The 17,968-nt window shown below is 38.6% G+C and overlaps 1 protein-coding gene across 1 annotated transcript; it reads left to right on the top strand.

Moving 5' to 3' along the window:
- The first annotated feature begins 882 nt into the window (after positions 1-882).
- LOC149830200 (D-amino-acid transaminase, chloroplastic-like) lies at positions 883-17,858 on the top strand. Its single transcript, XM_090015737.1, has 5 exons — positions 883-1,307; positions 2,050-2,105; positions 3,840-4,018; positions 16,137-16,810; positions 17,456-17,858. Exons 1-5 carry the CDS (start codon positions 1,124-1,126, stop codon positions 17,557-17,559), a joined length of 1,197 nt encoding a protein of 398 aa, XP_089871863.1. The 5' UTR covers positions 883-1,123; the 3' UTR covers positions 17,560-17,858.
- Positions 17,859-17,968: the final 110 nt, after the last annotated feature.

The following is a 17,968-nucleotide window of genomic DNA, read 5'->3' as shown; positions in this document are numbered from 1 at the left end:
TCTTTGTCCCTCTTCTCTACGGGAACCCTATACTAAGTATTTATAGGGAAACACGATAAACCCTAGGTCTACTTTTGATCCGAGATAGATCTTTTACATAAAAAGATCGAATCTTATATAAGAAATTCAAATAAAAAACTCTAATGAAATTAGATCTAAATGGATCTTTATGGACTCGGGTCTTTTGCTTTGCTCCTACTTCATATAATGATATTGGTCCAAACTCCAGTCCAATCAAACTCATCATAAGAAAAATCATACCTAGATCATACCTGATAAAATAATATTTTGTCTTTTGTACATTGAAAATTTACATATCTTAGTCAAAACTCAGGTCGGGCCCAAGTCTAGAATAAAATTTCACAAACCATACTAGACTCCATATATTAATCAGACTCAAAGATTCTGATCAGACCTTATTTATCACCAAACCCAGCCTCTATAGGGCTTGGTAAGGGTCGAGGGTCAAACCTGACCCATTGACACCCCTATCTCTAATTGATCGAGACCCATGTAGGATGTAGCAATGCCAAGATCATATTCGTCTTCGTCGACACCCCCACCCAGACCTAGATGGTTATTAAAGAGTAAAATGGTCATTCAATATGTCCATCCAGTATCCATAATCTGACCGTATTTAACCAGCCAGAATTAGCCCCAGCGCCGGTGTGATGACGATGAAGATCAACCAACCTCAAGCAGTTAAACGTAATTTCCCAGAAGTTTAGTGCGCATTTGTAAAATACCCCAAAAGTGATGTGTTTGAAATTGTTCAAAAAACACTTTTCAAAATACAGTTTATTGTCGGTAACGCTCCTCACCAACGTCAGCTCCGTGGAAGCTGTGGGCGAATCAAAATAAGGAGAACGAATAAGACGAAACTAGGGCTTCTCGTCGCCTGGTTTTGTAGTGTTTTCTTTCATCACGTCTCAACTCCATTTGGTAAAAGACAGATCCTCGTTTTGTATATTTCTCAGTTTGCATTTGAGGAATCCGATATTTCATTCAATCTGTGACGAGTCTTGTGTAGTGTTCGTATAAACAGTGATACACATTCTGTTTCTTTGATCCGTTTAGCGTTCCTCTGCTTCTCGTTTCCCCCGTTTCTGTGCTTGTGCGAGCCATGGATGCCCTGGAAGCCGTCTGCTCTCCGGTCGTTGAAAAGCGATCGTGCCAACAGATTCAAACAAGTGGGAGAAATTGCTTTCCAGCCCGTTCTTTTCGCGATCTTCGATTGACGGGCGGTGTGATTCACGGCGGGATTCGATGCGAAATTGGGGATTCTGCCCCTACGGAAGCTATCCCAGGTTCAACATTTCAACCCAATTGATTGCGCTCTATTTTTCCTATTTGGTTGGTTGTTCTTCTTTGTGCTAATTGTCTGGGATTTTCGCGAACGAGGGAATGTTTGAGTGCACCCAATTATCCTGAAATGACGCTTGATTGAGGGATTTGGGTTGTGTACACAGCGGGTTCTCCGCTTATCCTGGTTTTCTGGATAAGTGGCTGCTTCAGGGAGGGTTTTCATGTGCCGAATTATCCAGGGAAGTGAGATATGTCTGGATATTGTGTTGCAGAGCAGAATGCAGACTCTCACATCTTATCCCACTTTCATGCATAGGTGGGTGCTCACAAACGCGTCCTGACGCAGTAGCACATCTACTTATCCAGAGCATTGGGATAAGTTGGAGTATATTATTGTGGAGCACTATTGCCAACTTCTTAATTACCCTAGAATGCTGTGTTGGGAATCTACCCATTTTAAGGGCGGAGAGTAGAGATAGCAGTTCTCCACTTATGGGGTCGCAGAGTGTTCAAGTTTTTCCTAGATATCAAAATGGTTTTTCTGTTTAATTTTTGTACTTTTATGAACTTGAAATCAAGAACCATCTGGCCATCATTATCCACGTTGAAATTAAAATTGATTTGATTTTTTGCTTGCATTTTGATGTTTTTTTGTCTATAGTCATGGATCAGTAATGCAGATATTATTCATGGAAAAAACATCTAATTATTTAACCTCCAAAGTGTTGGTTGTATTTTTCGCAGTTCAGTCAAGTATCAATTCTCCTGCATACAGTGTTCCTCTTCTTTCATGCTCAGAGGTATTGTTCGTTTGCATCCTCTTCTGCATCCACAAATTTTTTTGTTTACTTTCCTTTCCCTTTTTTATTTTTTATTAACAGTTGCTTCGAAGTAGCATAAATGGTTCATGATATTTTTTCATTCTGCTTGATCAATTCATCCTTTTTGTGATTTTCTCTCTAAGCTTATAGAACACATGATATCTCTGTTCAAGTGTTTGATCCTTCTAGTTGGCTCTACTGTCTCTCTATTATTTTTCACCATGCAGTAATTATATCTGCAATTTTATATCAATATAGGCTTCTGTCGGTGATAGTGATGGTGCAGGTCCTAGTGATAGTGATTCAGGAAAACCTTTCTATGACTTAAGCATGAAATTGGTTGAAATTTAACAAGAAGAATGAATCTTTATAAATGGTCAGAATATGGATATCCTGTTGGATTTGGTTCACAAACTGATTGTGTTTATCCTGCGTTGGTTCTAGGCCCAGTTAGAGCTTGGCTTTAGTGGTCCTAGATTCTGATGGATAAAAACCATATCTTTCCTAATTTGGGCAAACCATTGCTTTCTCAAAAATTTTCCATATGAATGAATGGGATCTTAATTGGTTCTCATGTTGGATTTATATATGGTCTGTAAGCACCAAAAATATGTTCATGGTCCAAATCACATCCAGAACCTCATCCAATTAACTTGTTTTGTCCACTTTTATAGTGTCTACCTAGGAATCCTGATCTTGTATATACAAGTAGGAAATCCTAGTCTTTGTATGCCAGATTGCCTCAAACTAAGCATCTTGGAGATCTCACCCAACACACACACTCCTGCTGCACATTGGCAGGACTCTGATTGGTAAAACCATTGAGCTCCCCGCTGCCCACCAAGGAGTACATCCAACTTCAACCTTGCAGCAAGGAACACTCCCCATGGGTTTCGAACTTGTGACATCCCGTCAACTTGGTGATGTTCACAAGTCACCCTTGTTAATGAACTTTGTGTCGGATTAGACTTAGGTAGCTGGTGAGTTTTTCTGATCATATAACACAGACAATAAGAAGTGATAGAAAATTGTGGGAATCATGTAAGGCATAGTGAGTAGAACTGGATAAAAAGAGAGGAATGTATATGTGTTTATATTGGATATCATGATATAATTTCGTGATCAATGATGGAGTGCATGGTCAGTAATTATTTTATGCTTCTTATGAAGTAATTGCATGTTACTTTTATGTCACAAGAAGAATCATGTTATGTCAAAATAACCTACTATTCAAACAGGCAGTATAGACTACACGAAGTTCTCTGCAACTTTTTTAGGTTTTAACCAGAACAACCATGGACTGGGAATATGACCAAAAAACCCATTAGCATGGAAAAATATTTGAGATTTCCATTAGTTAGAAATGCATTATAATTTTTATATCAAAAAGGAATGTGTTAAATGACCCATCAATTAAGAATGTTCTCTTTCCAAACTTTTCAAAATGACAAGTTTCTAACCTTTTGTGCTTGATGTGTGTAATGCCTAAATATTTCCAAGTTAAAGTTATACAACCAAGATGCGTCCTTGTTTACGTTGTGTATTCCGAATATCTTTATGAATGCAGAACTTTTGGCACATTATTTCTTTTGGTTATTTGATGCATGTTAGCATATGGAAATTGCAATCTTAAATTTATTGTGGAGATGAATTTTTCTGTGGTTCTTGGATATAAATGATTTTGTTAATCTATTGGCCTTTCCTGGTTCCAAGGTCATTGATAGATTGAAAGCAAACCAACGGAACAGACACTCAAAACAGCAGTTTTTGGCCATGTACTCCAGCGTTTTTGGGGGTATAACTACTGATCCGGCTGTCATGGTAATTCCAATGGATGATCACATGGTCCATAGAGGCCATGGTGTTTTTGATACAGCAGCTATAATTGATGGGTGAGAAATTATTTTAGGTACTCAAAATTTTGATCAAATAATGTTTATTTGATACTGCAAAGCTCCTGTATAATCAACATTAGGCTTTGAATTCCTAGTGTTTGATATCCTCCATCGCCATCATGTTGTATAGTCTGCTAGACTGCATGTATGTTGATTGCATTTGTTGTGTTCCCCTTTCAAGAACACTTCAGTGATCATTCAAACTGCCATTTTGCAAGTTGCTAGTGATTCTTGCATAAGATTTTGGATAGAATGGTTTTCTTGCGCTCATATAAACTAGTTACTTTGGTTTCTACCTCGAAAAGTTTGTAAAATTAAAGTTGTTCTTACTTAGACTGGTATTCATATTCCGATTCTTTTTTTGCACTTTATATATATATATATATATATATAGAGAGAGAGAGAGAGAGAGAGAGAGAGTAATGAGTAGGTGTGAAATGATAGGTGCTAAATGATGCGTGCTGAATGAGCTTTTCAGGGTTTTTTCATTTTATTTTTAAATTCTGACCATACAAATGTGATCTATGTACTTAATTTTATAGGGATCAACTCTTGAAGTGTCCGATTCCGACACATGGGTGGGTTTTTATAAGGTTCGAAAATCAACGGTCCAAAATCTTTGTAAATTTTTTAGACTCCAAATATCATTTTTTTCATCGAAAACACATGATCCAAGTGTGGATTCCTCGTAAATCGACCATGCCCAACACATTTATGGGATCAGAACCAGAGTTACCAGTCGAGGAAGCAGAAGCGGGAAGCGATACGGGAAGCGAGAGCGGGAAGTGAGGCACTTTCAAAAATTTAGGAAGCGGGGAAGCATGGAAGCACTTAGAAGAAAATTATGAACCGTCTCGGAAGCGACCTAGGAAGCGAACCGGAAGTGAGGGGGAAGCAAAAAAAATGAAAAAAATGAAAAAAATGGGGGAAGCGAGGGGGAAGCGCGCTTCCCATAAATGGGAAGTGTGTTTCCCATAAAAGGGAAGCGCACTTCCCAAAAAAGGGGGACGCTTCCCCATGCATTTCGGAAGCGCGACGTTTCGCGCTTCCGAAGTGCATATCGGGAAAGCGCGCTTCCCCATATGCCTAGGCGCTTCCGGTAACTCTGATCAGAACTACAAAAAAACACTAAAAGGGCAGAAAAACCCATTTAGCACATATCAATTTCACACCTCTCTCTCTCTCTCTCTCTCTCTCTCTCTCTCTCTCTCTATATATATATATATATATATATATATATATATATATATATATATATATATATATATATATATATATATATATATGTTAGTGGTTTTGTACCATGATACCTTACAATGGTACACTTTTATTTTTGCATAGATCTAGCCACCAAATGGTAAATCTAATCGTACATGTGTTTTTGCATGATTTATTTACTATATTAGAAGGTTTTAGCATGTTTAATATGTCATAAGGTTTTATTTTTTAACAGTCAAAAGTGTGAATAAAGAGGAATACCGCCTTCTTAGAAGAGATGATCTTGAATTCACAATATCTTCTCCGAATTCCCAAAGGAAAAGCTATGATGCATTGAATCCACATGGGTTTCCTTAAGTCCACTTGGACAAGAATAAAAGCATATATCTCAAAGAGATCCTTGAATCCACAAGGAAGAGAAAGGGGTAAATACCCAAAAGAAAGCTCACTTTATTGAAAAAAACTGAATACTAAGCAAAGGACGTCCCTCCTTATTTATAGACCCAAGAACCCTTACTTGAAAGTCCAAACTCTTTAAAGACTCTAAGACATCCACCCTTATCCAAGACTTCTCTAGAAAGTAAAATCCTATTGAGACTCTCCTACCTTAAAAGACTCTTTGCACTTTCCTACATAAACAATAACTCTAAGACTTAGACTTTGACCCCATCTTGGACTTGTCTTGATTCTCTAGAAAGTTTCAAGCCATGTGTTCTACATCAGTCCACTCCACTTGTAGTAAACTCACCCTCAAGTTGATGTTTGGGTAGACCGGCTCTTCTGGAGGATGGTATGCATATAAGTCGGCTACATTAAAAGTTGGAGAAATGTTCATGCCTTTTGGAATATTAATGACATGTGCATTATTATTAATCTTCTTGTTCATATGATAAGGCCCATACTTCCTATTCTTGAGCTTGTTGTATGTTCGTATAGGAAAATGCTCTTTTCAAAGATGAACCATTATCATGTATTCTTCTTTGAATACCTTCAAGCGTCTATGTTTATTTGCATCTTCCTTGTACCTAGCATTTATTTCTTCCAATTGTCTCTTCCAATGTTGTAAAAAGCGTTGAGGCGTGGCGTAGCGCTCCACCAAAAACTGAGGCGAGTTGCAAGGCGTAAGCCTCAAAAAAAATTTAAACTTAAAAAAACTTTAAAAACTTTAAAAAATATCTAAAAATAAGAATAAATAAAAGAAATGCTTTATTAATGAAGCAACAACTAATAAGAAATAGAAAATCTCAAATAAATACCAAAAAATATGAGATTAACATGTAAAAATAACATTAATGCAACAACTTGATCTATGTAAGTATCTAAGAAATAAAATATGAACATTTAATAAAAAATTAAGAGCCAATAGCTGCTGAAATTCAGATTCATACTCAATAAGAATCAACATATATTACATAAGAATTCCATGTTGAAATAGCAAAGCAAGAGCCAATACATGTTGTGTGAAAAAAGATAAGAAAACACACACATATATATATAGCTGTGAAAAAAACTACACAGCATAACAGGCTTGACATCAAAATATAACGTCTTAAGTTCTTAACGTGTATGTATATCTGTTTTTTACATAAATACACACAAATTTATATAATTAATTAAATATATAACATATATATAATTGAAAAACTGATTATATAACTGAGAAACTTATTATATAATTGAGAAACTAATTATATAACTTAGAAACAGATTATACATGAATTATATAATATATATATAATATGCACATGTCCAAACTAATTATATAACTTAGAAACAGATTATACATGAATTATATAATATATATGTAATATGCACATGTCCAAACACAAAATATATATGTATATAACTGAAAAACAGAAACTGAAAATGGAAAAAAAATAGGAAGGAAAAGAAGAAGAAGAAGAAGAAAAACAAAGAGAGTGGCAGGCAAGAGCTCAGAGGAAGAGGATAAAAAATAACAGGAAAAAAAAGAAAGGGAAAGGGGAAGAAAAATGGGGGAAAAGAGAAGAAGAGACAATATTGTAAAATAGGAGAGAGAAAGGAAAATGGGAAAAAAGAGAAGAAGAAGAAGAGGGAGACAAGAGAGGGAAGGCGAGACCTTCTTCTTCTTCTTCTTCCTTTTGGCAAAGAGAGACAAAGAGGGAGGAGGACGAGAGACGAGAGAGAGATGGTGAGAGATGAGAGTGAGAGATGGGAAACGAGAGGGTGGAGGCCCTAATCAGTCGGGCCTCCCCTTTTTTTCCAAACAAAAATGAGGTGTGTGTCTCATACAATTTGTGCTTTTTATGTGCGCCTCAAGGCAAAAGGGCCCTCGCCTTGAAGTGTGGTTTTAACAACACTAGTCTCTTCACATCCGTATGCATTGATTAAATTCTATTTGCCATATTCTTTGCTACTACTCGTTCCAGGAAGTTTCAGCAACTTTATAAGATCTAAAGTATACTTAGGAACCCTTCTTTAAACAATTTGAAATAGTGACTTGCCTGTCGATCTGTTCACCATATTGTTATAGGCAAACTCTGCTTATTTGTTCAACTATCTCTTTACCTCAAGCAACTTTTCAAAATTTGACAAAACTACGACTAGTGCAGTGGATAATTTCTCTTTAATCAAAGCAAAACTCTTTTATGCTTCTTCACTCCACTGAAGCTTTCCTTTCTTCATGCAACCAGTTATTAGAACCACAATCAAATTGAAATTTCTTATGAATCTTGGGTAAAATGTAGCTAATCCTTGGAGACTTCAAACATCATGAACGAACTTAGGTATAAGCCATTTCCTAATTGCTTTAACTTTTTATTCATCAACTTTGATGCCTTCAACACTCACTACATAACCCAAAAATATCAGGTTATTGGTCATAAAATTGCACTTCTTCAAATTGATGTATAACTTATTCTCTCTTAGTAAGTCAACCCTTCTCTTAAATGCCCAACATGTTCATCCTCAAATCTATTGTAGATGAGTATGTCATCAAAATAAACTATGAAGCGGCCAATAAAAGGTTTAAGTACTTGGTTCATCAACCTCGTGAAGGTACTAGGGGCATTAGTTAACCCAAAAGCCAGCACTAACCACTCATATGACTCATTCTTGGTTTTAAATGCAATTTTTCATCCATCTCCAGGTCTAATCTGAATTTGGTGATACCTACTTAAATCAATCTTTGAAAATACCCTTGATCCCTCCAACATATCCAACATATCATCTAATCGAGGTATAGGAAATCAGTATTTCACAATTATCGTATTTATGGCCTAGCTGTCAACGTACATATGCCAACTTTTATCCTTCCTAGGAGTCAAAAGAGCAGACACAGAAAATGGACTCATGCTTTCTCTAATATGGCTATTCTTGAGCAATTCTTCTACTTTACCTTACAAAATTTCATTCTCTTGGGGACTCATGTGATAATGTGAAAGGTTTGGTAAGCTTGCATCTAGGATGATATTGATATAATGTTGAATGTCCCTTAAAGGAGGTAACAGATCTGGTAGATCTTCTGGAGTGATCTCTTCAAATTCTTTCATCAAAGGTGCCGATTTAGCATGGATGCTTGTAGGTTCAACTTCTAGTCATATTACTATCAAGGCATATAATTCTCTAGATTCTTTAATCTCTTTTTAAAAGTCACTCACTTTAAGAAAGAACTTTCTCTCCACTTTAGAAGTTTTGGGTGGAATTGCTTCTTTCATAAGTGCTAGTGTAATCTTCTTTTCATCCTTGAAAAAAAAGTATACACATTATCTTTTCCTCTATGAGTGACATCTAAATCAAATTTTCAAGGCCGGTCATGTAGCATGTGATAGGCATTCATATCTACTATATCACATATTACTTTATTCTTATATTGCTTTCCAATTGAAAAAGGAATTCGACATTGTTCAATTACCTTTACGTCACCCACTTTCTTGATCCATCAAATTTTATAAGGAGTTGGATGTGGTTCAATTTTGAGCTTCAATTTGTTGTCCACCATAGGTTTTGATACTATTTTCTCACTGCTGCCACTATCAATAATCATGTCACATACTCTTTGATTAATTGTGCACCAAGTTTTGGAAATAGTATGGTGTTGAGTATCTTCTTCTTGTTTTGGAGCGTACATCAATCTCCTTATGACTAAATAAGCCTCTACATCTGCATAAGTCACATCTTCATCATCTTCTTCTTTAGAATCACTTTCTTGCCCCTTCTATAAGTTCATCAATTTCTTTCTCGATAATATTTATAATCCTTTTTTTGGAGACATTGATTGGACTGTAAGAAAGTATGCGGATATGTATAATAAGAATGCTTGATGCATTCACATGGTCCAATAATGGACAAACACAAATCCACAATGGGGAATATAAAAATAGTTCACTAAGGGACAACACAAAAAGCCTTCAAAGAGGCAACACATAAAAAATATAAGAATCTTTATTGAAAGAGGGCTTAAAAAGCCATAAAATACAAGAGAGGGGAACCCCCTATTTATACAAAAAAAGGAGAAGTGGGCGCCATTGGGGGCTCCCACATATGGTCGTTGGAGCCCCCAACAGTCATATTTATGACCGTTGGGGGTCCAACGACTACATGTGGGACCTCAATCCTTTGATAAAAAAGCAATTTCAAAAAGAAAAAAAAAATTAAGTAAAGAAAAGTATCTTTTTTAATGAAAATAGTTGTTTCTAAAACAACTATGTGAATTGACTAAAATACCCCTATCGGGTATTTCATATATATATATATGTGTGTGTGTGTGAGAGTATATATATTTTGACATGGACCTATGTCCAACTTTCCCACACCAATAGCACTTAATAGGTTGAGGGGGTGCATAAGGATTTTCTTTAGTTGATTTGCATTGACCCTTGCCACTATCCATATCTTGGTTTGGGTTGACAGAAGATCGAGATTTGTCCTCCATCGGTGTTTTTCCCTTGTCTTTCATAGCAAGGGATGTGGACTCGAAAGTTGAGGTACAATTGCCTATACTATGCCTTGTAGGAGGTTGGTCAATTTGTGATTCAATCTTGGTTGCCAACTGCATCAAGATCTTAGTTTGGATATCCCAATGGAGACCCATGGTAAACCTTTCCACTTGTTGTGACTAGATTTCAAACAAATCATGATGAGAAGAGAGCTGATAAAATTCTTTAGTGTACTCTCTTATTGTATGATATATTTGCTTGCAATTCTGGTATTGTTGGAATATGACTTGATCATAATCAAGTGGTAGAAATCTTATAAGGCTCAGGTTTAAAAAAAAAGTCTTGGATCCAGGTTGGATCCGGGTCCACTCCCCCTCCCATGTTCTATTTAAAACCCCATAAGGGGGGGTTCTTTTTAAGAAATGCCCGAGTCCCCCGACTCCTCCCCTGTGCAACCCGACTCCCAATTTCCTCACGCCGGCAAAGGGCCGGACCCTCACCGACAACTCTCTCTCCCCTCCCGACACCCTCTCAGCCGAAACCACCTCTCTTTGCCCGATCCCCATGCGTTCTCTCTCCCTGCACTCTCTCCCTCCTCGACTCCTGCACTCGCTCGCCGGTGGTTCGCCAAAGTAGCCAACCTCCTAGATACGCATCTCTCTCTTCTCCCTGTTTTTCTCTCCTTTTCTCTCACTCTCTCTCCCTCTCTCTTTGGTTACGCTGGCAGGAGGGTGTCGCCCCTCCTACCGTCTCTCTGTTGCTGGTGAACGACGGCAAGGAGGGGCGCCGCCTCTCCTACCGTCTCCTCCCTCCTCTTTTTAGTCGACAGGCAAGGGCGACACCCCCTGCCTCCCTCTTTTTAGTCAGCAGACAAGGGTGACGCCCCCTGCCTCCTCCTCTTTTTGGTCAATAGGCAGGGGCGACTCTCCCTGCCTCCTCCTTCCGTCTCCTTCTTCCTCCCTGATTTTTGGCAGACCCACCGGCCATGGGCCGCCCTTGCCCCCTGCGCCGATCCTCTCGATTTAGTGACAGCTTCAGCTATTCCGTAAGTCACGATACCGAGCTGGGCTTGGATTGAACCGAGCCCAGCTCGATTCTCTCAAACTGGGGGATCGAGCCTAGGCTCGATCCCATCCAAGTTAGGGGTCAGCCTGGCTCAACTACTAGGCTGAGCCCTCTTCTCCCTCGTCTATGCATTTTTTTCGGCAAGCTGGAGGTGCGCAGGCCAAGCTCAGCCTAACTGCCGAGCCCAGCCCCTACCTCTGCCGAGTCGGGCCTATCACTCCTTTCTGTCTCAGCATGGGGACCAGGCCAAGCTCAGCCTAACCGTTGAGCCCAGCCCTCACCTCTGTCAAGTCGGGCCTGTCACCCCTTTCTGTCGCAGCATGGGGACCAAGCCAAGTTCGGCCTGACCGCCAAGCCCACCCCCTCTCGTTGGTCGCATAGCCCACCGAGCTAAGCTTGGCTAGAACCGAACTCAGCTCAGTGTCCATTTTCATATCGAGCCGACCCAGTTAGCAAGTTGAGTCTGGCTCAGTCGAGCTTTACTACCTGGCTCTGGTACCAAGCCCGGCTCGAACTAAGTTCGACCCCTAGGACGCAAACGTTGCTTACTCATTAAATTAAAAATGTTTCATCATTTCTTTAATAGTACAACAAAATACCTTTTAGCGCACCCCATTGGCTCAACGAACACGGCACGTGCAGCAAGGCATAAGCCTTTAAAGACCTATCCTCGGAATCATCAACAAGTTCGACCATCTCCGAGGTAGAGGAAAGTTGCATACGAGGACAATGGCAGAACATTTTTAACACACACTCACACACACATATATATGTCTTTAACTCAAGAACGCAGTTTTGCGATCCTTATCATTTTCTTTATGTCATTTACTTTGTCGCCGCGTTATCATGGGCACAGGCTACTGCTTACGCATTTATTTAACTCAATATGTGGTTTCGCACATTGAGCCTTGCTTTATATTATTTACTTCGCCGCTGCGCTATTACGTACGTATTTTATTTGGCCGAGGTACGGTTTTGTACCTCGTGCATTGCTTACACATTTACTTAGCTGAGGTACAATTTTGTACCTCATGCATTGCTTACTCATTTACTTGGTCGAGGTACGGTTTCATACCTCGTACACTGCTTACACATTTATTTGGTCAAGGTACGATTTCGTACCTCATGCACTGCTTACGCATTTACTTAGCCAAGGTACAGTTTCGTACCTCATGCACTGCTTACGCATTTATTTGGCTGAGGCACGATTTTATACCTCATGCACTGCTTACTCATTTATTTCGCTCGATGTGTGGTTTTGCATATCGAGTCACGCTTTATACATTGTCGTTGCACTCTAATATGCACAGGTCTGCGTTATGTGATATATGTATTGTATGTACATATTCATAGGGTACGCGGTTTGCATACTCTGCCTAACCCTATATTACGCTTGTTCTTTTTAAAGATGTGGATTCACGCATGTTTGCCAAAGCTTTAAAGAAAAAGGGAATTCTTGCGAGATTCTAGTATTTGGATATGCGTGGTTTTAAAAAGCAAAAACGAATACCTGACGATTGCTCATTCTCATCCTAGTCTTTTTCTCAAACCTGCGTAGCCCTAAGAGGTACGTACAATCTTTTGTTTGATATCTGAAAATGACTCGAATCTCCTCAGCCAAGAGCACGGGAAGTTGAGGTTTCTTTTTGAGAAACCGTTACCTCTTTCATCGTAGCGGTACTATCTGACATATGCGGTGTGTTAATACTACGATGATCGGATGAGAGGTTTATGATGACCTCGTAGCGTGCAATCGCATAATGATAACATGAAAATCACATAACTGAAGATAGTCGGACTTTGAAAATTTTAAATAATGTTGGGGTTTCTTTCTGAGAAATCAGTACCCCTTTCATCGTGGCGGTACTATCAGACATGCGCGGCATGTTAGTACTCCGATTATTGGATGAGAGGTTTACGGTAACCTCGTAGCGTGGAAATGCACAATGTTGTAAATCACTTACATAGTGATGTTTCGCCTTCACAGACAAGATGCTCGAACTGGTTTGAAGGAGCAGAGCATGTAGAATGGGTCGTCAATTAAAATAGAACTTGACGTACCATTCGCCTCTTTGGTTCGGTCAAGGGAGAGGATGGAATGGTATAAAAACTCTGATGGAAAGGTTGTTAACAATCACCTCTCGAGCAAATGACTCGATGTCCCCAGTTATCAGAGTTAGGGGATGGGGCTACCAAAAATTATTCTAGGTGGTAGACCCCGTGGACTTCTGTAGAAGTTGGATGCATCCCTTAAACGAGTGGCATCTGGGGAATTCTCTCTTGGTCATTGGTCGTCCCCTTAGAAGCAGACTCAGCTAGCTGTCTGGGGTATCAAAATACATAGCATAACAAGCCCCCGAGTAGTATCAGTTGTTTCTACGTTTCTCTTATGCATACTTTCAGGACAGTTAATATTGAAGCAAAGTTGTCATGTTTATTTTACTTATTTTGACTTGCACACTGCGAAAGAAACAATATATATGTTAGTTTGGTTCTGAATTCTATTAGCATGCTCATTCTGAACTGCATATTACGAATGGAACTACGCATGTGTTAGTTTTGTTCTTAATCTTGTTATCTATGCACCTACCAGATTTTTATCGATCTGACCTCATTTCATGGGTATAGGTGATGATTAGGTCGATACGACAAGCAATGACACAATGGCGTGATGATATCAAGATGAGACTCTTTCTCTGACGTTTCGCTCCTGAGGACATCTTTTGTAATTTGGTAAAAATGGTTTCTTTGAAATTTCACTTTTCGTATAAATTTTAAAACCTCGTTTTGAATCTATTTGGTTTCAATGAATGTACGGAGTTACGAATCCGTTGTGTAAAGGAGAGGTTCGCAAGTAATGCGCCCAAGGTCCGTTGACTTGTTATTTCAAAATACCAATTTTCGCTTAATTAATATTTAAAACTCTGATAAAGGAATGATTACAAGGCTTTAAAAAAAAATCCTAAAAAACTACAAAGAGATTTTGGGGATGTTACAAATCTGGCACTCAATAATTGTTTCATCTTTGCCAAGACCTAATGAGTGATTTGCCTTAGCGAGTCCTGGTTAATTGTAAGTACTCCCACCGAGCTAAAGCTCCTCCCTTAAGCTTGTAAGCAACAAGTTTAACCTTCTTGTCTTCTCGAATATCCATATAGTCAAAAAATATTTTTACTTCTAAAATCCAATCTAAGAAGTCCTCAATATGCAGTTAGCCATTAAAAGTAGGAAGGTTTACTTTTATCTTTTAGTCTCTCTTATGTCGATCTTTATTAGGAACCTTCCTTGCTTCTCTAATGATCAAATTTTCAATATCTTCATCGCTTAAATAGGATGGAGGCACATGCCTGTGTGTATCATCAACACCTTCATTGATCAATGGTCTATTGTACCCATGTCCCTGAGGTTGCAATTGTTGCACTGCTACTACCAATTGTTCTACAAGATTTCTAAACTATGTCATAGTTACAGGTTGATCTTTAGGAGTACCATCCCTAAAGTTGCAGTTTTCAGACCCGTCGTTGGCCATTAAACCAAGAAAGAATGAGGATCTAATACCAACTAACATAGTTGGAAAAGTGAATAAAAAACACCGTCTTCTTAAAAGAGTTGATCTTGAATTCACAAGACCATCTATGAATTCCCAAAGGGAAAGCTATAATCTCTTGAATCCACAAAGGTTTCCTTAAGTCCACTTGGACAAGGAAAAGAGCATATAGCTCAAAGAGATCCTTGAATCCATGAGGAAGAGAAAGGGGCAAATATCCAAAAGAAACTCACTTATAAAAAAAATTGAATACAAAGCAAAAGATGTCTCCCCCTATTTATAGACCCAAGAACTCCTTGAAAGTCTATAATCTTTAAGGTCTATGAGACATCCACTTTTATCCAAGACTTCTCTATAAAGTAAAATCTTACTGTCATACCTTAAAAGACTCTTTGTACTTTTCCTACTTAAACCATGACTCTAAGACTTTGACTTTGACCCCATCTTGGAATTATCTTGATTCTCTAGAAAGTTCCAAGTCATGTGTTCTACATCATTTTTGAGATGGTGAAAATCAATGGCTCACAATTCATGAAAACAAGGGCAGTTTAAAAATGGTATAAAACATCATATTTGAGTCAACTTTAACACATGAAATTAATAAATATAATATGTTAAATATGACCCAACGGTTAGATTTTGCTTCTGGAGCTTAAATCTATGTAAATCAAGTATGTATGATGGTACAGTACCACCATAGAAACACCATATATATATAATATTTGGTCAGATCATTAGTGCAATACCATCTAATAGATCCCACTGATTTTAAATGTTTTGAGTGTTTTGCAGATCAAGCCTTTAAGATATAATCTGCATAGCTTGTCTAGCAAGAAAAATATTTGGGATCATGTGGTTGCAATGTTTAAACTTTAAACAGGTTTTTCAAGAGCTTCAAAAATCAACGAACGCAATTCACTGAAATTTCACAAGTAAAAAGTTGATGTTTTAGTCAAAATGACTCCATCTAAAGCTTGTTTTCTACTAAACAAACCATGTTGAACCCGTCTAATGATTGAGATTGAGTGAATAGTGTTTGCACCTATGGTGGCCAAATTCTGTGCGCGTATGTCTTAAGAAAAATGGTCCTGCAATCAAATTATCCATGTCCTTTTATTTTGGGATATCCCCAAGAGCTTTTGAGACTTACGTGGTTTGAAGACCGTGTTTTGAATTATGGTGCCAGCATGCCTATAACTTCAATGTACCATCTATCTTGATTCATCTCTCCCATCTGTTCTACTCACTTGTTTCCTGTTGGCCTAGTTGTAGTGAAATGTTTTTGCTTGCTGCTCCCCTGGCAAGTCCATTGCAATGGAAAACCATTTTCTTCATGGCTAATGTTCTTTCCTTTAATCCTGATTGCTAGGTTTATCCATGAGTTAGATCCACACCTTGAACGCTTCTTGAAGTCTGCAACAATGGCAAGAATTAGACTGCCCTTTGATTTACCGACCATGAGAATCATATTCATACAAACTGTGGGCGCTTCTCAATGTAGGAATGGGTCACTAAGATACTGGCTTTCTTCAGGATCTGGTGATTTTCTTTTGTCTCCATCTGGCTGTGAAAATCCTGCTCTCTATGCCATCGTGATCCAAGATCGGTCTTTGCCCAATCATGAAGGTGTTAAAGTTGTAACATCAACCATACCCATAAAATCTCCACAATTTGCAACCATTAAAACTGTAAATTACCTGCCTAATGTTCTATCAAAGATGGAAGCAGAAGATCAAGGAGCATATGCTGCAATTTGGTTAGATGATGAAGGCTTTGTTGCAGAAGGTCCAAGTATGAATGTTGCATTTGTTACAGAAGGCAAAGAGCTTCTGATGCCACGATTTGATAAAATTCTTGCCGGGTGCACAGCAAAAAGAATTTTAGTTCTTGCAGAGAGGCTGGTGAAAGAAGGAAAACTCAGTGGAGTTAAATTGGCAAATGTTACAGTGCAAGAGGGAAAGGCTGCCTCAGAAATGATGCTCATTGGCAGCGGGATCCTTGTACAGTCTGTGATACAGTGGGATGAACAGGTCATAGGCAATGGTAATCTTGTGTTGCTTTTCTCCAAATTCATTTATTTATTAATTATGTTGTTTAATTTTCTTTTTGAGTTTTCTATTACCAAAGCCTTTTGTGAATGTTAAGAAATGGGGAAGGGCTTGGCCTTACCTGTGAATCTGATTTTTCTGTCATTTGTATAGTCAAAAGATGTTTTAACATGACCACATACTGGGAGGTGCATTTGAAATCACCAACTCGGCCAATGGTTTGAGTTGCTTCAGGTGTCCTCTATCAGCTTTGTCAGGTCACCTAAATCTGGGTTTTGCTCTGACTTGGGATTTTGTCCAGGTTGCCCCATTGCAGATCGTGCTCATGATCTGTGCTCATCGAGTTTGCAGTATATCTAGGCGATTAACTGCTGTTAGCAATTTCCCCATTTGTTTCGGACTTGTCTTCTCTGGGTTTTCATTTTATGTGGGGATGATTTTATTGGTTTTTCCATGGAAATATCTGTATCTTGTGATTGATTATTAGACTGCACATTTATGTTTGACTATACTACCGTATTAGGAAGTGTCATGTTGCCTGAATCTTATGTGCCTATGTGGATGCTTTCTCTGGGTAGTAACATACGTATTTCGTGACTTTCAAAAACTGTGGCTGAAATCCTTTGTTTTTTGTCTGCAGGGAAAGAAGGGCCTGTAGCCTCTGCACTCCTTGATCTTCTGCTGGATGATATGAAAAACTCTCCTGCTTCGATTCGCATACCAGTTCCTTATTTAGTTGAGTAGCTTCACTTCTTACAAAATTGTATGCTGGTGTTTCTTGTGTTCCATTTCAAGTACGCAGTTGAATCTATGAAATGCTTTCATGTTTCCTATGATGTTAGAACCTACCATCAATAAGCTTTGGAGGTGAGGATACTGGTACGTGAAAAACCTTAATTAGAGGTGGCCTTTTGGAGCAGCACTGTATCATGAAGTAAGCATGTTTGTTTTTGTTTACCAAACGAATTGGTGTTACCCAACATGGGCCAGGCACTCACCGTGGGAAGGTTGGACTGTCTTGAGATTTGTGTTGTAGAGAAAAATTCATGTCCCAAAGTTGTAGCATAGGTTGTTTGCTCATGCCCCTGGAAGGTTATACTTGCTCTTCTTAGTCTCTGTTTGGGAGCTGGATTCAGAAGGAGATGGGAAAGGA

Source organism: Nuphar pumila, chromosome 8 (assembly GCF_984573655.1).
Source record: "Nuphar pumila chromosome 8, dmNupPumi1.hap1.1, whole genome shotgun sequence".
Lineage (NCBI taxonomy): Eukaryota > Viridiplantae > Streptophyta > Magnoliopsida > Nymphaeales > Nymphaeaceae > Nuphar > Nuphar pumila.
This window is presented reverse-complemented; position numbering and strand designations above follow the sequence as displayed.